The 12854-nt window shown below is 44.1% G+C and overlaps 1 protein-coding gene across 1 annotated transcript; it reads left to right on the top strand.

The window, feature by feature from the left end:
* The first annotated feature begins 765 nt into the window (after positions 1-765).
* On the top strand, positions 766-10906 carry Faim (Fas apoptotic inhibitory molecule). The gene is made up of 4 exons (XM_051140325.1): positions 766-900; positions 2613-2841; positions 6934-6983; positions 10605-10906. Exons 1-4 carry the CDS (start codon positions 790-792, stop codon positions 10752-10754), a joined length of 540 nt encoding a protein of 179 aa, XP_050996282.1. The 5' UTR covers positions 766-789; the 3' UTR covers positions 10755-10906.
* Positions 10907-12854: the final 1948 nt, after the last annotated feature.

Genomic DNA, 12854 nt, shown 5'->3' with positions numbered 1-12854 from the left:
CCTTGAATTCTTGATATCCTCCTGCCTCTGCTTCCCAAATGCTGGGAATTGCAGGAATGCGCCACCATGCCTGCAAAGGAAAGCAGGCTTTGAAAACAGATTCAAGGGCTGGAGAGATGGCTCAGCAGTTAAGAGCACTGACTGCTCTTCCAGAGGTCGTGAGTTCAATTCCCAGCAACCACATGGTGGCTCACAACCATCTATAATGTGATCCGATGTGCATTGTATACATAATAAATAAATAAATCTTAAAAAAAAGAAAACAGATTCAAATAGACAAGGATTGGGAAGTTGAAGGCTGGCATTTCTCAGAAAAGAACATGACTCTGAATAAAGAACACAGCCACTGAGAAGCCCGCAAAACCGGACTTGGGTTCTTCTTCTTCTTCTTCTTCTTTTTTTTTTTTTTTTTAAATGGTGTGCAAACATGTGTGTTAGTATGTGTATTATAAAGCACATGTGGAGGTCAAAGGTCAATGTTGTGCACTCCTTTCTCTCCCTTCCACACTTAAGTGGGTTCCAGGGATCAAACTTAAACCATCAGGTTTACATAGTAAGTTGAAAGCTGCCTGGAATGTATAACAGCCTGCCTTAAAAAAAAAAAAAAAAAAAAGTAAGCTGCCTGGAATGTATAACAGCCTGCCTTAAAAAAAACAAAAAAACCCAAAAAAATAGTATATTTTCATCTTGAGAGTATTAATTGGCTATTCTATTACCGTTTTAATCCATTTTAATGATTTCTTTTTTTTTTTTTTTAATTCCCTTTGCCCCCTTTATAGCCTGGGGAAAATGAAAAATATTGTAGCTATTTGGGAAGTTAATTTAAGTGACGGACTCCACAAGATTGAATTTGAACATGGGACCACATCAGGAAAACGAGTTGTGTATGTGGATGGGAAGGTAGGAAATATCATGTGCCTTTGTAAAATATGCTACTGAATATTCTCCCTCCCTCTCTCTGTCTGTCTCTCTCTCTCTGTCTGTCTGTCTCTCTCTGTCTCTGTCTCTGTCTCTCTCTCTCCCCCTTCTATCTGTATCTCTGAGACTCTGAGACGGGGTCTCTCTGTGTAGCTCTGGCTATCCTGTAACTTGCTATATAGAAAGGACTAGCCTCAAACTCAAAGCGATCCTCCTGCCTCTGCTTTCCCAAGGCTGGGATGAAACGTGTATGCCACCACACCTAGTGATGCTTACTTTCTTAGGATTTTATTGTTCTTAGGTGTGAAGAGGTTTTGTCTGTATGCGTGCAAGTGCACTGCATATCTGCCTAGTGCCCTCTGAAGACAAAATAGGGCATAAAATCCCCCCGAGTCTGTGGTTACAGCCAGTTGTAACTGCCGTGTGGGTGCCAGGATTTGAACCTGGTTCCTCTGGAAGACCACCGAGTACTCGTAACCACGGAGCCATCTCTCCAGCCCTGAAGCTTGGTTTTATCAGTGTAACTTCTTCATATGTGAAGTTGAGGCCTTTTCTATCAATGGTTATGTTTTTCACCTATTTATTTTCTTGTATAAAGGAGTCTAGTGTCTAAGCTGCGCACGGTGGCACACGCCTTTAATCCCAGCACTCAGGAGGCAGAGGCTGGTGGATCGCTGTGAGTTCGAGGCCAGCCTGATCTACAAAGTGAGTCCAGGACAGCCAAGGCTACACAGAGAAACACTGTCTCGAAAAACAAAAACAAAACAAAACAAAAAAAGGAATCTAATATCAGTTACAGAATAAAAGAATATGAAATCTGATATTTAAACCTAAAATGACTTTTTTTAGACAGGCTCTCACTGTGCAGCCCTGGCTAGTCTGGAAGCTACAAGGTAGATGGGCTGGCGTCAAACTCACAGAGATCCACTTTCATCTTCCTCGCAAGTGCTGCCATTAAAGTCATGCCCAGTGGGCAAAATGACTTTTTAAACCTTGCTATTATGAATTCATAAAGTACAAATAGCACTGGCTTTTAATCGATCTTAAACACTGTTCTACTGCTGTGAAGAGACCATGACCAAGGCAACTCTTTTTGTTTGTTTGTTTGTTTGTTTGTTTTGTTTTGTTTTTCGAGACAGGGTTTCTCTGTGTATTCTTAGCTGTCCTGGACTCGCTTTATAGACCAGGCTGGCCTCGAACTCGCAGCAATCCACCTGCCTCTGCCTCCCGAGTGCTGGGATTAAAGGCATGTGCCACCACGCCCAACAAAGGCAACTCTTACAAAAGAAAGAATTCAACTGGGACTTGCTTATAGTTTCAGAGGTTTAGCTCATTATCAACATAGCGGGAAGCACAGCAGCAGGCATGACAGGAACAGTGCTGGGGAAGTAGTTGAGAGCTGCATCCTGATCCACAGGCAGCAGCAAGACAGAGAGCTACTGGGCCTGGCATGGGTTTTAGAACCTCAAAGCCCACCCCCAGTGACACACTTCCTCCAACAAGGCCACGCCCCCTAATCCTTCTAATCTTTTCAAATAGTTCCACTCCCTGGTGACTACGCATTCAAATCTATGAGACTATGAGAGCCATTCGGACCCTCGCAATCTCCTTGAAGTTTTTCCTGTTTCTTAAACGTTAAGTATTAAAATTCCCTCAATTTTGTACATTTTAACTTGTTCTGTTCTATCATCCAGGAACTGATAAGAAAAGAGTGGATGTTTCATTTGGTGGGCGAAGAAACCTTCTGTATTGGAGCTACAAAAACCAAAGCCACCATACATATAGTTTCTGGCAAAGGTTACGCTTTCAAATATAGTCTAGAGATTGAGGGGAAAAGCTTCAGCAAGTATGTGGAGAACAGATCAAAAACCACCAACACCTGGGTATTATCTCTGGATGGGCAGAACTTTACAATTGTTTTGGGTAAGTTGGGGCTGTTTCTGTGGAAGGGATTGTATTGTATTGTTTGTTTTGTTTTTCAAGACAAGGTCTCTCCGTGTTAGTCTTGGCTATCCTAGACTCTCTTTGTAAATAGGCTGGCTTTGAACTCACAGCGATCCACCTGCCTCTGCCTCCCGGGTGCTGGGATTACAGGCATATGCCACCACACCTGGCGGATTGTATTTTTTTAATTGAAAATTCATAAAATATATTCTGATTGTACCTTCTACTCTTCCATCTTCTCCCAGATCCTCACACCTCCTCACCCATCCAACTCCATGCCTCCTTTCTCTGTCTCTTTAGAAAATAAACAGGTAAATAAAACAAAACAAAAACCAGAATTTAGAAGTTGGGAAAAATCACAAGAAACACAGAAAGTAACACACAAACAAAACCAATAAAAACACAAAATTGAGCCGGGCGTGGTGGCGCACGCCTTTAATCCCAGCACTCGGGAGGCAGAGGCAGGCGGATCGCTGTGAGTTCGAGGCCAGCCTGTTCTACAAAGTGAGTCCAAGATGGCCAAGGCTACACAGAGAAACCCTGCCTCGAAAAACCAAAAAAAAAAAACAAACAAACAAACAAACAAAATTGAAAACCATAATATACAAGCAAAAGACCAGAAGAAGGAAAAAAAAAAAAAAAAGAAAGAAAGAAAGAAAGAAAAAAAAAAGAAAAGCCCAGACAAAGCCAATAGGAGACCAAAAAACTTCTCAAAACACCACTGAGTGTGTTTCATCTTGGTCATCTGCTACTGGGTATGTGGCCTGCCCTTAAGTATGCTTTGTATACCAGTGAGACTCCACTGGACAAAACAGATTTTTTTTTTCTTTGCAAGCTGTTGGTTGGAGATCACTTCTTTGTTAGGAATGGGAGACCACGTTCCACTTACCCCTGTCTAGCTTGAACCTCTGCAGGCCACATTAGATCTTTATATTTGTACATATATACTTGAGTGCTCAGAAACGCTGAAATGGATTTGCACATAGGTGGAAAACGATTTGATGTCCAGCAGAGACTCAGTCCACTTGCAAATGAGATTTATGTATTTGCATGTCTGTGGACAACAGCTGGTCTGAGTACTATCTTTACTACAAAATTGTGAACCCTCTCAAAGCTGCAGGACGGAGGCAGCAGAACAGGCAACCATGAGCACAGCACAGCACAGAGGCAGGGCTGGAGGCACGGCTCATCAGCTAAGAGCTCAGATTCTGCCAGGCATGGTGGCACACGCCTTTAATCCCAGCACTTGGAAGGTAGAGGCAGGCGAATCGCTGTGAGTTCACAGCCAACCTGGTCTACAAAGTGAGTTCAGGACAGTCAAGGCTACACAGAGAAACCCTCTCTCAAAAAAAAAAAAAAATCCTCAGATCCCAGCACCAACACCTGGTGGCTCACAACCACCTTTCCTCTGTCTCGAGGCAGTGCCATTCTTAACTGGCTTCCTAGGACACGTGTGCTCATACATACCCACAAACAGATACATACAAATAGGCATAATGAAAACTTTAATCTTAAAAAAAAAAAACAAAAAATAAAAACAAAACAAAAAAAAAAACCCCAGCCAGGCCTGGTGGCGCATGCCTTTAATTCCAACACTCAGGAGGCAGAGGCAGGAGGACCTCTGTGAGTTCAAGGCCAGCTTGGTGTACATAGGGAGTTCTGGGATGGCCAGGACCTGTCTCCAGAAACAAAATCAAAACAAAAATATTTTTAAGTCAGAAATTTAAGGTTTATTAATCAGGTAAGAAATTTTTGTAGGTATGGTTTCATCTAGAAAACCATCATTTCCAGAGAAAGGAGATTTTCTTTTTAATGTCTCTTCTCGGTTGGGATAAAAAATGTGACCCAGAGCAACATAAGAAAGAAAGGGTTTCCTTTAGCTTACAGAGCACAGTCCATCTCAGGAAAAGTCATGATAAGAGGTCAAGGCAAGATCCTGGAGCCGGGATCATGAGGAACACTGCTTGCCGGCTTGGTCTCTCAGCTCTCTTGCTTCTGCATCGACCATAAATCCAGACACTCTGTCACAGATGTGGCCACAGACCAGTCTGATCTAAAAAATTAATTGAGGCCCCCGAAGATGACTATAGGTTGTGTCAACTTGACAGCTGAAGTTAAGTAGGACAAATGTTTATGTGTTGTCTATATTGTGTGTATAACGTACATGTAATAGGTATACATGTGTGCGTTTGTGTGCGTAAGCGCTCTATGGTGCCCAGGTAGAGGTCAGAGGGCAACCTCAAGTGTTGGTGCTCACTCTCCACCTTGTTTGAGTCTGATACAGCAGGCCAGCTACCCCACAAGCTTCAGGGGAGCCTCCTGGCTCTGACGCCATCTCACCATAGGAGGATTGAGACCCTTCCATGATGTTCCCAGGCTTCTGTGGCAATTATCTTGAACACCGATCCATCTCTCCTACCCATCAGAATCTTTAAAGCTAGGCTCCTACCTTCTAGTTAGCCTTACTACGTCCTGCTTCTACCACTAAAGTGAAATTATTATGATCATGTTAATTCTGATTCATTTTATATAATATTTATTAACTGTCTCAAAAATAGCAGTCAGGGCACTAGGCACTGAGAATGCATAGATGCCATGCCTTTCTAGTTTACTGTTAAGTTAAATACTAAAATAGCTTGGGGGGTTGGGAAAGGATTTTTCTGTGTAGCCCTAGCTGTCTTTGAACTCACAGAGATCTGCCTGCCTCTGCCTCCTGAGTGTTGGGATTAAAGGCTTTTGCCACCACACCCAGAATACAAAGTGTCTTCTTCTGCCCTGGCGGCTGCTGAGATCAGAAGAGGACACCAATTCTCCTAGTGCTAGAGTTAAAAGCTACCATGTGGATGCTGGGAAATAAACCTGGCCCTCTCCAATAGCGACTGCTCTTAACTGCTGAGCCATTTCTTCAGTGCTCCAACCCCTTTGAGACAGGGTCCCACTGTGTGTGGTCCTGGCTGACTTCAAACCCACAGAAATTCTCCTGCCTCTGACTCCCAAGTGCATTACCATAAAAATTAAAGGCCTAGGGCTGGAGAGATGGCTCAGTGGATAAGAGCACTGACTGCTCTTCCAGAGGTCATGAGTTCAATTCCCAGCAACCATGTGGTGGCTCACAACTATTTCTAATGTGATCTGATGCCCTCTTCTGGCCTGCAGATGTACATCCAGGCAGAGCTCTGTATACATTATAATAAATAAATCTTTAAAAAAAAAAAAAAAGAAAAAAAAAGACCTATATTACCAATCCATCTTTTTGTTTTGTTTTGACACAGGTTTTCTCTGTGTAATAGCCCTGGCTGTCCTGGACTGGCTTTGTAGACCAGGCTGGCTTTGAACTCACAGAGATCTGAAGGCCTCTGCCTCCTAAGTGCTGGGATCCAAGGCGTGTGCCGCCAGGCCCCACCACGCTGCTGCTGCTTCTCCTCCCTCTCCCTCTCTTCCTCCTCCTCCTCCTCCTCCTCTTCTTCCACTCTCTCTCTCTCTTTATTGAGCCAGGAGTGGGAGCTCATGCCTATAATCACACTACCCTAGAGCATGAAGGGGAAGTGGTGGCTACAAGTTTGAGGTCAACTTGATCTCCACAGTGAGCTCCAGGAGAGCCTGTGCTACCCAGTGGATCCTATCTTAGAGAGAGACAGAGAGGGTGTGGGGAGGGGAGAGAAGGGGAGAGGACGGGACAGGGAAGAGAATGCCCTGGGCATGTCGTTTATTTGATAGAGTACCCTGAGTTCTACAACAGCACAGAATAAATGGATTTATTATGGCACGTGGCTATAATTCCACAGTAGTGGAGACAAGAGGATCAGAATTTCAAAGCCATCCTCCATCCTCGGCCTCCCGAGTGCTAGAGTTACAGGGTTGAGCCATCATGCCCAGATTTTTCTTTTCTTATTTGAGATAGATAGGTCCAGGAGGATCTGGCGCCCTCTTCTGGCTTCTGTGGGCACCTAGCACACAAATGGTGCACAGACACATGCAAACAAAACACCCGTGTACATACAAATTAAAACAAATATAAAAAGTTAACTTTGAATAAAGAATTATAACATTTAAATGTTGTTATTTTTACAGAAAAGAACACTATGGATGTTTGGTGCAATGGTAAAATATTAGAGACAGCGGTAAGTTAGCCTTCAATTACTACTAGTGCCTGTGTGTAAGTGACCGGACCTTTGTGCGTTTCCTTATTCTAGTACTTTTCCCCTACTTTTTTCAAACTTAATCCCCCCCCCCGTCAGCCAACTCAACGTTGGGGTTGGAAGTGTTGAAACATTACAACCAAGTTCTAACACGCATTACAACCAAGTTCTAACTCTGGTGATTTTATAACTACCCAAGGTAGTATTAGCAAAACCAAACAACATAGTCATTAGTTTTTACTCTTATTTCTGAAACCTTTGCCAGACAGTCCCTGGGGGCATTGGGCGTTCGGAAACAATCTGCAGTCTGACCTGGCACCGCCTCACACTCCCCCTTGCCCCTCCTGGTTAGAAGGACTCACATTAGAAAGCTGCTTCTCCAGGAGCTGGGCTTCTCCCCTCCGCCGCATTCCCCCCCCCCCTTCCACTTTTCGAGATACAGTTTCTCTGTGTAGCCTTGACCGTCCTGGACTCGCTTTGTAGACCAGGCTGGCCTCGAACTCACAGCAATCTGCCTGCCTTTGCCTCCCGAGTGCTGGGATTAAAGGCGTGCGCCACCACCGCCCGGCCGAGCTGGGCTTCTCATAGTTTGCTCATCTAGAACTCGTGTGTAGCAGTCCCTGGAAAACTGATGATATGCGAGTTCTAGCTTTCAACCTCTGTGCTGGCTCTGCTGCTGCCCGCAGATCACACTTGGGTAGCAAGGGTTTGCACATATACCCAAAGCACATGGTACTTTCCTAAAAATGGGGTTTTCGTTTTTATTTTTAATTTTTGTATGTTTGCTTTAGAACTATGGATTCTCTGTGTAGCCCTGGCTGTCCTGGAACTCACTCTGTAGTCCAGGCTGGCCTCAGACTCACAGAGATTCACCTGGCTTGGAGGTAGACAGCAAAGGGTACTGTCACATATACCACTCACAGGGGCCAAGCATCCTGCAAAAGCTATTTAGGCTCCAGTGTACTCAGCAGTTGGGTGCTGACATCCCTGTGGCTTGGGGTTAAATAAATATAGCAGTGAATTTCAAGCAGAAATGAACTAACATTGGTGGCAGAGAGAATTGTAGGACTTGGGGGGGGGAGCTGAAGTCACTGGGTTAAAAACACTAGATCTCTTGTGAGTTTGAGGTCAGCTTGCTCTAGAAAGAGAATTCTAAGACAGCCAAGGCTACACAGAGAACCTCTGTCTTGAAAAACCACAAGAAAAGCAAAAACCAAAAAACCCCACAGGAAGTGCCGTCCCTGCTGCTCACGCTTGTGCCCCGGTGGAGAACACCAGGGTTGGCAATAGTGAACATCTCTCTTCTCCACTCACCTCTCTTGTTTCATGATGTAGTTGTTCTCGTCAGAGGTGTAGGGAAGTGAGTTAAGGGACTAAGAGGAAAGGTGGTTTTCAGAGCACTTTCTCAGTTGACATCGTATCTACTAGACGCCATGACGGTCTCTGAGGAGGTAGGAATCGACAGTTACAAAGGTGGATGTGTTTTTTTCTTTCTTTCTTTCTTTCTTTTTTTAACAACTTTTTGTTGTTGTTTTTCCGAGAAAGAGTTTTTCTGTGTAGCCTTGGCTGTCCTGGACTCATTTTGTAGACCAGGCTGGCCTCGAACTCACAGCCAACCATCTGCCTCTGCCTCCCGAGCTCTGGGATTAAAGGTGTGCGCCACAACTGCCCGGCTGAGTTTTCATTTCTTAAGCCTGGCAGGTGACCCCCAGCCATACAATTATTTGTGTTGCTACTTCATACCTGTACTTGTGCAATTGTTACGGATCATAAGGTAAACGGCTGTGTTTTCTGGTGGCCTCAGGCGACCACTGCGAAAGGGTTGTTCGAGCCCCCACAGGGGTCTCTACCCACCGGGTAAGAAACACTGCTCCAAGGCTCCTCTTCTCTTTGGTGTTCTGTTCCCACCTTCTTCCTGTGGATTAGTGCTGCTCAGCAGAAATATAATGTGAGCCATAAGTAGTAAGTCTCCAAGAGCATTTAGCAGGTATGCTAAAAAAGTTCAAATCACATGGTTTAATTCAAACATTCAAGTTAATTAATTTTAATATGTTTAATTTAAATCAATTTATCAAGGCTTTTTTTGTTTGTTTGTTTTTTAGAGATGGGGTTTCTCTGTGTAGTCTTGGCTGTCCTGGACTCAGTTTGTAGACCAGGCTGGCCTTGAACTCAGAGATCCACCTGCCTCTGCCTCCCGAGTGCTGGGATTAAAGGTGTGTGCCACCATGCCTGGCTTATCAAGGCTCTTAAGCCAAGGATGGAGGCTCATATCTACAATTTCAACATTTGCTAGGGAGAACACTGGAGCACCTGGGCCAGGAGGATTACCATGAGTTCCGTGCTAGCCTGGGCTATATAATTAATAACAGGCCAGCCTGCGCTATAGAATAAGATCCTATTTCTAAAAGCAAAAGTGAGTTAAATTTAACATGTAATCAACAAAGGAAGATATTAGTGAGCTATGTACATTCATAGTTTCACACTAGATTTCAGATCAGCCATATTTTAACTGTAGGGTATGATTTTTGTTGTTATTGGTTTTGTTTGTTTTTCAAGACAGGATTTCTCCCTGTAGCCCTGACTATCCTGACCTCACTTTGTAGACCAGGCTGGCCTCAAACTCACGGAGGATCTGCCTGCCTCTGCCTCCCAGAATGCTGGGTTACAGGCATGTGCCACCATGGCCGGCTGAATTTCATTTCTAAGGCGACACATTTCAAATCTCAGTAGATGCAGTGGTGTCTAGTTTTAGTTACAAAGTGTGCATTTTATTATAAACCACATTCTACCCTCAAAGGAAGCAGAACTTTAAGCTGGTTTGAAAATAATACTTTCCTTGAAGAGTGACACTTTTCTCATCTATAACGTGGGCATAATAAGAATACTTCTATCATGGTCGTTGTAAAGATGGAATTAAGAAAGTAGAGGCAAAGCCGGGAGGCAGAGACAGGCGGATCAATGTGAGTTTGAGGCCAGCCTAGTCTACAAAGTGAGTCCAGTACAGCCAAGGCTACACAGAGAAACCCTGTCTTGAAAAAACAAAAACAAACAAAACAAAAAAAACCCCGAAAGAGCCGGGGGGGGGGGGGGGTGGTGTCGCATGCCTTTAATTCCAGCACTTGGGAGGCAGAGGCAGGCAGATCGCTGTGGGTTCGAGGCCAGCCTGGACTACAAAGTGAGTCCAGGACAGTCAAGACTACACAGAGAGACCCTGTCTCGAAAAACCAAAAAAAAAAAAAAAAAAAAAAAAAAAAAACGAAAAACAAATCGAAAAACAAAATAAGACCAAAAAAGAATGTAGAGGCAAGAGGAGATTGAGGTCAGCCTTTGCTACACGGTAAATTCTGGCTTAGCCTAAGCTTGGCTACAGAGTAAGACCCTGTTTCAAAGATCAAAACAATTAATGAGTATGAGGAAAGAATCTTTCCATTTATAACAGACGCGTAAAAGCATAGAAACACAAGCTTTAAGCTCTGACTCTGCAGTGCTTAACTTTTTACCAACACATTACCTCATTATACCACCAGTGCTTCTAAGTGATGCTGCTGCTGGGACGAAGAGCTGTCCGCACCACTGATGCTTGTTCCTCCTTTGCTGTCCTAGGGCGAGTTTGTAGATGACGGGACCGAAACACACTTCACCGTTGGGAACCATGACTGTTACATAAAGGCTGTCAGCAGCGGGAAGAGGAGGGAAGGGCTTATCCACACGCTCATAGTGGACAACAGGGAAGTCCCAGAGCTCGCTCAGTGACGGCCTGTCAGTGACTTCTGAACTCAAGGGGTCACATCAGGACTTGCTAATGGCTGTGGTAATAAATGTGCTCAATGTGTACATGTCGGTAGATTTAGCCTGCAATGTTTTTATTTTTATCTTTTGTTACGTGAAATTGTAATATTCCAATGGTCAAGGGGGAAAAACACCATCATGTGGACTCTTAAAACATTAGTTTTAAATGTTTTATTTATATTATATTTGTGCAGATGCTTGTGTGCCGCAATGTACATATGAAGGTCAGAGACCAGCTTTGTGGAGTTGGTTCTCTCCTCTACCATGTGAATTCTGAGGATTCAATTTAGTTTGTCAGGCTTGGCAGCAAGCTCCCACTGCACCATCTTGTTGCCCCCATAACTCATTTTTTTAAATGATATAAAAATGTTTTAAGGCTGGACGTGGTGGCACACGCCTTTAATCCCAGAACTCAGGAGGCAGAGGCAGGCGGATTGCTGTGAGTTTGAGGCCAGCCTGGTCTACAAAGCGAGTCCAGGACAACCAAGGCTACACGGAGGAACCCTGTCTCAGAAAACAAACAAAAAATTTAAATTTAAATGGAAAATAATATAAAGACCCAAATCAAGAGCATTGCAGAACAGTAATCTTCACTGCACTGCATCCTGTAACATAAAATCTGTGCTGTTTCTACAAATGAACATGTCTTCATTTTTTTTTCTCCTATGCTAACAGGTTGCCTCTACATTAAGGCAGGTTCATAATATATCTTGTTTAACTGGAAAAGATAACAAATGTTTTTCCATCTGAGAACATCAAATAGTGTCACATAACAAATTAACTTAAATTAAATTAAAAATGTGTTTCCAGCCAGATGTGGTGGCGCACGCCTTTAATCCTGGGAGGCAGAGGCAAGGTGGATCACTGTGAGTTCGAGGCCAGCCTGGTCTACAAAGTGAGTCCAGGACAGCCAAGGCTACTCAGAGAAACCCTGCCTCAGAAAAAAAAAAAAAAAAAATCAAAGCAAAAACAAAAGTTTCTAAAATTGACATTGTTTTATTCTATTAATGCCAGAAAAAAGTGACAAGGCTGTGTACACCCGTTACTTTACCTTTCCTGGGGGGAAAAGTAAAGAAATATCCATTTGACTGAGGTAGCACACTCCATCCAAGCTCAGCTTGGTGAGCCTAGGAGTTTACTGGTACTATCTGCAGGATTGGGGTGACTCCAAAGCTGCTACATTGCTGGTGTCCTAGCTCCCTAGTAACCCGTCACTTCCTCGGCTCCAGCACTGAGAGCACAATAAACCACCAGACAGGCTTGGCTAGAGTCTCAGGGGAAGGTCTTCTGAGGGGTGAATTTCAGCATCCTGGCCCCCAACCAAGAGATTCTGTGGGCAACCACAGCCACTTGCCTTCACAATGGCCGTGTCATACATAAAGAAAATAGCTCTATTGGGAAAACTCCAGAGTATATCAGACTGGATGCATCCTTAGGAGTGGTTTCAAAGGCCATGCTTTCCCAAGCTGTCAGCTCAGCACCAGTGTGGGTGGCTCTGTGACAGAGTGGAGCTCCCCCAGGCAAACTCACGGAGAGGCAGCAAGGTCTGTGCTCCAGGGAGGTCTGATTCCCTGCTGAGCTTTGCAAGTCTTTTGGGTACTTGGGACCTAAAACAAGAGGTTTTGTTCCTGTGTCCCGTTCATTCTTAAGAGAAAAGACAGAGAGAGCAGTTCCATGACGCTCTCAGTCACACACTTAGGAGTGTCTGAAGAGCAGTGGAGGGTACGGCCAGGAATCGCGTGGCTTCTACACAGACAAGTGAACAGTAGAAATGAATTACTCCTCCACCAAGAAGCCTCCACGAGAGCAAGTAGCTTGCTCACAGACATGTCAAACTCTGCAGAGCATTGTGTGAGAGCTCAGACTGGAATAGAATAACGCTAAATGTGCCTCCTTTGTACTGCTTCAGTTTTGCTGGGTGACCACTCACTGCTTCTTGCTAAGGGTTTTTTTTTCCCCCTTGCCTACACCGCTCCCATTTGCATATTTTGTTTTAATAATTTCTGTACTAATTTTTAAATCTCTTTCTCTCTCTTTTTTTTTGTTTTGTTTTGTTTTGAGACA

The sequence above is a fragment of the Acomys russatus genome, chromosome 32 (assembly GCF_903995435.1).
Source record: "Acomys russatus chromosome 32, mAcoRus1.1, whole genome shotgun sequence".
In the NCBI taxonomy this organism is placed as follows: domain Eukaryota; kingdom Metazoa; phylum Chordata; class Mammalia; order Rodentia; family Muridae; genus Acomys; species Acomys russatus.
This window is presented reverse-complemented; position numbering and strand designations above follow the sequence as displayed.